At 41.4% G+C, this 6,580-nt stretch overlaps 1 protein-coding gene across 1 annotated transcript; it reads left to right on the top strand.

Moving 5' to 3' along the window:
• The first annotated feature begins 2,527 nt into the window (after positions 1–2,527).
• On the top strand, positions 2,528–6,276 carry trhrb (thyrotropin-releasing hormone receptor b). The gene is made up of 3 exons (XM_069682127.1): positions 2,528–2,545; positions 3,265–4,047; positions 5,412–6,276. Exons 2-3 carry the CDS (start codon positions 3,265–3,267, stop codon positions 5,835–5,837), a joined length of 1,209 nt encoding a protein of 402 aa, XP_069538228.1. The 5' UTR covers positions 2,528–2,545; the 3' UTR covers positions 5,838–6,276.
• The last annotated feature ends 304 nt before the right edge of the window (positions 6,277–6,580 follow it).

Here is a 6,580-nt window from a genome sequence, read left to right as displayed (position 1 = left end):
TTAAAGGAATTAAGAAATAATTAATCTGTACATTTCCGCACGTATTGTTTCTGTTTAGAATTAATGTTATTGTTCTGTGCTATAAGATGCTATTTGACATCGTCTTTGCCTGGCTCAATATTTATTTACTTTTTTAATGCTTGTTATGACAAAGAAAGTACTTCAGAAATAACTCAACATGTCTGCAGCTGCTCTCTTTAAAGAGTCCCTGACATTACAAAGAACATAATAGGTCTGTATGGAAATGCACAAGATGTCAGAATAATAGGAAAGTTGCTCTTTAGATTAACTTCTGTGGAATGAAGTGAAAACTTTGGATATAAATGTTTGATAGCAGCTGAGAGGACGGACGTCTCTCCCTGCATGTTCCTCTCGGTGTCACAGTTTGGGTGCTGGTCACACGTGTCCTTTGGGTGGCAGTAAAACTCTTTCATTCAATTTACTCAACTCATTTGTGTCTGCCTTTTCTTTACTAGCACTGCTGCTCCGATTTAAATACTCTAATTAAGCAAATGAATATGATGGAACTATTGTGCTGCATATGTGAAACAATAACAATGAGTCTCTGACAATTACCATTGATTTCAGCATGTTAACAGCATCACTCAGAGGGCCCGGTCGCACACAGATGCTGTTTACTCAAAAAAAACACTTCATCCATGTGTCAGCCTTTTATCACTTTGTTACAGATAAACAGTCTGGCTGTTGGCATAAAAATGGCTTCTTAAATCCACCATGTGAACTTTAATTTAAGGACTGTACACACTTAATAAGAATCAGAAATTGTAGGTTAAAGTCCGATAAAATCAGCCTTACAAACAGCAGATTTGTATCTGTTAACAGGATGAAAAAGCAGACGAACAACATGGATCACACAGAAAGGATCTAAAACCGTCTCTTTCTCCGAAAGCTACGAGATGACGGGAATCATGGGAGAAAAGGAGGAGGGGGTTTTCGCAGTTATGTAATTCCCTGTCTCCCGGTCCACCTGTTGCTCGGGATGGACGGCTGGCAGCTTCAGCGCTCACAGCACAGTCCTGTGAACGGTGCGTGTGAGTGTGTGTGTGTGTGTGGTTGTTGTGGAGGAGGAGCACAGTTGGTGAGGAGGAGAGATTCCACCTCCACACTGTTGTGCAGAGAACAGAAAGCTACACGTTCCCATGTTGTTGGACGGCACGCAGTTACACAGGTCACTGCAGATCTGTGTGTTTGTGCTTTTCATGCTGGCTTCATAAAGCAGTGATGCTTCATTCTTCAGCTGCAGTCACTGAATCAGAAGTTAAAGAGGGTTAAAGGGAGTTAAAGACCTGAGAGTCTTTTACATCTGGCTTTGAGTTTGTTGTTGTTTTATTTTCTTTAGACTTCGAAACAAATGTACTGCTTATTTCTGTTTTCGTTTTCTGTCTGTAGTATCTTAACTTTGCTGCGAGGAGCACTTTTGCCGGCATGTTTGCATGAAAGGTGCTTTATAAATGAAGTTAAGTTAGTTATCTTAATATGTTTTGTTTTTGTATCTATTTTTGCTTAATGTGACATTTCTTTTAAATGCTCTTCATTGTCTTAATGCTCTGTTTTTAACTGTGAATTGCTCTATGTATGAATGGTGCTCTATAAATAAACTTGCCTTCAAAAACCTCATGTTAAAATATATTGTATCAGCTTCCTCTTCACACAATAACACAATAAGAAAAAGTTGATTAAACGCACGGTTTAGCAGTCTGATGTGACATTTTACTGCAGTAATGAGGTGCTGGAACAACGAGTGTGACGTCCGCCTCAGATTATGTCCTCAGTTGTTTTCTGGGTATTTGAGAGTTTGTACTGGCAGTGGCAAAAACCTTTAAACTTTATAGGCTGATTCCAGTAGATTTGTTTTACTTCTTTTTACATTTAACTGCATTTAAGTCAGAAAGTGTTAGATGGCGATGTTATGTTTCTTTAGTTGAGCAGGGCCAGCGCACAAACAACATTAACCTTATATAAGACTAGGACAGGTGTACGGCACCGGGTTTTAGCAAGTCCGCTCGCAGAATGAATCTTAGATTCATCATTTTGAAAATTGAATTGAGCTATTATGTAGAAATGTTTTATATATGGTGAGTGCTCAGAGTTTATTAGAGGTGTAAGTGATGCGTCCAGGAGACCCTCTTCTTGTGTTTTCTTAAAGGTCATGATCCTGATTACAGCTTACAGTGATGATACGGACACTTTGCGTCAGACTGCATTACCTTGATCTTTGATTGATGCCAATAATTCATTTATCTGTTGTAACTTGGAAAAATACTCAAAGTTTATGTTTGACAAAGAAGAGTAGCATTTCATATTTAAATAACAATAAATCCATTTGTCAAGATTTAATATTTTATCTTTATTACTTATTTTTACATATTTCTACATGTATTTCACCTTCATGCTTCTCTCTGTATCAGAGCAACCGTAATTTCCCCCTGCAGAGATAATAAAGTATTTCTGATTCTGATAGGGGGCTACTCCCCTAGTTTCTAGGAGTTTAACAGCCTGTAACGTAACTTTACGGCATCTAACTGTCGCAGAAACTGCAGTTAATTCCATAATGCGCACAGGAAGCCTGCTTTTCTTAAGTGGCCACCTGTTGAGCTGCTCATTAGAGGAGAGACTTTGCCATAAAAACACCATAAAGTGTAACAAACTGAATTCTGATTTTAAAGTTAAAAATGCTTCAAAGGAAGAGATGAACAGAACACATGCACGAACAGCGACAGAATAAAAAGCAGCTGCATGTTGGAATCATCTTCAGAGGCAGCACTTTGCGGTTTTCTGTGATGAACAAAATTAAAAAGGCACAAATGTGTTGATGCATTTGGCGTTTGGACAGCTTTGTTGATGGGGGAGGTCTGCTATGAAAATGTCATAATGGGCTAATCCCCTCGCATGCGTAATGAGAGCCGGTGCCAAGAGCAGGGCTCAAAACCAAACCGCCATCTGTCTGACAGACACAGTTTGTTCTGACGAGAACACGGCGACGCATCACTTTTTACGCACAACAGGAGCGCGGATTTACACCAGAGCGCGGCAGCTTTTTGTCACATTATGATGCTTTGATGTGCAACACAAGAGTGGGAAAACTTCTGAGCTTTTTTTTTTTTTTTTTAAATCAGTACACAATTTTCCGGAGCTTCAGAGTTGATTGATCTGTCATTTCTTTCGCGCGTAAAAGCTGTTTTGAGGAAACAAAGCCGCTGAAAAGTCTTTTTTTCCCTTGTTTTTTTTAGCTGATACAAGAAGATGGAGAACTTGACAACATCTCCAGATCTGAACCACACTTTGGGGATGTGGACGGACTACAGCATCCAGTACAAAGTGATCAGCAGTTTGCTGCTTTTTGTGATTTGCGCTTTAGGAATCGTTGGAAACGTCATGGTGATCCTGGTGGTGCTCACCACCAAACACATGAGGACTCCAACCAACTGCTACCTGGTGAGTCTGGCTGTAGCGGACCTGATGGTGCTCACAGCGGCTGGTTTACCCACCATCACGGACAGCATCTTTGGCTCCTGGGTGTTTGGACACTATGGGTGCCTCTGCATCACCTACTTCCAGTATCTCGGGATCAACGCGTCCTCGTGCTCCATAACCGCGTTCACCATAGAGAGATACATCGCCATCTGTCACCCCATTAAAGCGCAGTTTCTGTGCACTCTGTCCAGAGCCAAAAAGATAATTCTGTTCGTCTGGGCTTTCACTTCTCTGTACTGCGTAATGTGGTTCTACCTGTCTGACATCCAGGAGCTCGTGTACGACAACGTCACCATCATCACGTGCGGCTATAGAGTCTCCAGGAAGTTTTATTTACCCATCTACTTCTTTGATTTCGGCGTCTTCTTCGTGCTGCCGCTGCTGCTCTCCGCGGTGCTGTACGGGCTCATCGCCAGGATCCTCTTCCTGAACCCGCTGCCCTCAGACCCCAAAGACAAGAAGAAGAACGGACAGAACAACCACACCGTCCCTAAGAAGAGCAGCTGCAAGAACTCCAGACACTCGAGCTCCACCGCCACCTCCCGCAGACAGGTGGGTGCTGTGAGAGCATGGAGAGGATCGTTAACGTCAAAAAAATGTTCTTAAACTTCATTTTGTGCAACTAAATATTTACTCCTCTACTTTACAGATTGACTTTCCCCCCAGTTACTGATGATTGTATAAAAATAAACACTTAAAACATAGACGATTAAAACATGTGACGCTATCTTACAGAAGTCAAACTACAATATATGAAACATAAAATGAGCTCCATCTCAGCCTACTACAAGGGGAAATGGCCGAACACACATGAATATATCTAAAAATACTTCACTTTAATGATACAAAAATATCAAAAATATAAGTAACAGGGTCTTTTGTACGGAAGCCTGAAGCAGACATGCATCCATACATTTAATTCACTGTGTTTTCCCGTGATAACGAGTCATTTTCGGTTGTTTTCTCGAGATCCTGACTTTTGTCTCTCGGTATTTCTGGATAGCTAAGCTGGTTTTCTCATTATAACGGATTCATCGATCTCATTATCTCGAGATAACGCAGCTTGTTTTCTCTTGTTCTCTCACAACAGGAAAGTTAGATAAAAGTTAAAAGTAAGTTAAGCCTGTTTCTATGTTTGTTTTGTGCTTTTGCCGCTCTGAGGATGCGAGTAATGATCATCTGATGTTACGGACGTGCAGCGTTGTTATCTCGAGATCACGAAATGACTCTTTATCACGGGAAAACGGAGTACATAAAATGTATGGATGCATGTCCGCTTAGGGCTTCCGTACTTTTGAACATATGGCTTTTTTTTTTAAGATTACCATGTCTATTATGTTCTCAATAGATCAACCTTTTATTCTATAAGTTTACATATTGAGATGTTTTGGTAAAAGTACATTAAAAAAACAAAGTACTTGTACAATATACTGGCCTATAATATATCTGCTAAAAAAACACTTTTTGATTACTAGAATAAATTGATTATACAAAAGGTTGTACATCATGTATTTTGTAGTTTGGGTGAACTAACCCTTTCCGAAACTGTCACAGAAAATATACATGAGCTTATTACAAGCCATATTTATGTTTATACTAATATACTAATATAATGAACAACTCATGGAGAGAAGAGGTCAGGGTGTAGGGATGGGTCAGGTATGTTCAGTCACTTCATGGCTAACTTCGAACATGGCCATTTGTTAGAAATCTTCCGCGTCATATTCTGTATGGCAATACGGCGTCATTTGGTTATGAGGACTTGTTTTGGAAATTAAAAACTGTGCCTCTTTTTAGATGTGAGATGATAAAGACTAGAGATGTTAGATGTGTGGCTCCTTATCTGTTATACGTTATCTCTGTCTGGTATCTGTTATCACCTTTGGAAGTTTTATTCCCTCTGTCGCCCTCTACAGGTGACCAAGATGCTGGCCGTGGTGGTGATCCTGTTCGCCATGCTCTGGATGCCGTACCGCACTCTGGTGGTGGTCAACTCCTTCCTGGACCGGGCCTACCTGGACAGCTGGTTCCTGCTCTTCTGCCGGATCTGCATCTACCTCAACAGCGCCATCAACCCGGTCATCTACAACGCCATGTCGCAGAAGTTCCGCGCCGCTTTCCGCAAGATCTGCCGCTGCGGGAGGAAAGGCTCGGACAAACCCACCGCCTACAGCGTGGCCCTCACGTACAGCGCGGTCAAAGACACGTCGATGGTGGAGAGCACCGATCACTTTACGACAGAGCTGGAGGAGCTCACGGTCACAGATGATCTGCTGTCTGAGCAGAAGATGATGTTCCAAGATCAATGTGTGTACGGGAAGGACGACTTCAGTGACGCCTGAGGTTTGTTTGAGGCTGCAGGGATGATTCTGAGAACCAGTGAAGGATTAAAGAGTCTGAAAATGTTGCTTAATGGAGGCTGTAAAAAGGGAATTTTGTGTCCTGAGTGCATGCTGACCTTTTAAAAGCAGGCTGCTAAAGCTAAAGGTGTATAGACAGATCACGGCAGATGATGCGTAATGGCACAAAGCTCTTCGTCAGGAACAAACCCGAAGATCGTAAAGCAACAGACATTGACGGATAAGCACTCACAGCTGTTACCCTTATCTTGGACCTATACATATAATATACTATGAAAGCGTCAATAAAACAAATGTGAACAAAAACACCATTCTCTCTTCGGATATAAGGGTTTGTGCCACAATCCAGATCAGCACTGCCTCATTGCCGATCTTTAAAGCTGCAGTACGTGACTTTTGTCTCTCCCCTCTGGCAGTTAGAGTTTTTACACAAACACAGTTGGCATGACCTAAGAAGGTTTGACCATAGACTGTGGAGAGTAGAAGTGGACGTGGCCTCTTGGTTTCAATAGTAAAGCCAACGTGGAAGTGCCTTAAAAATGTATTTTTTCTAAAGACTCCACTGGTTGGAAAAAGTAGTCCAATTGTATAAAACCAGAATTGGAATTGGCTCCAAAAAAAAACAAGATGGCGACGGCCAAAATATCAAACCCATTGGTTTGTTGCTTTAAAATGAGTCCACAAACCAATGGGTGACGTTCAAGGCTATGTCTACGTCTTCTTTT

Source organism: Semicossyphus pulcher, unplaced genomic scaffold (assembly GCF_022749685.1).
Source record: "Semicossyphus pulcher isolate SPU_LCO1_2020_fin unplaced genomic scaffold, fSemPul1.0.p SCAF_5, whole genome shotgun sequence".
Classification (NCBI taxonomy): domain Eukaryota; kingdom Metazoa; phylum Chordata; class Actinopteri; order Labriformes; family Labridae; genus Semicossyphus; species Semicossyphus pulcher.
This window is presented reverse-complemented; position numbering and strand designations above follow the sequence as displayed.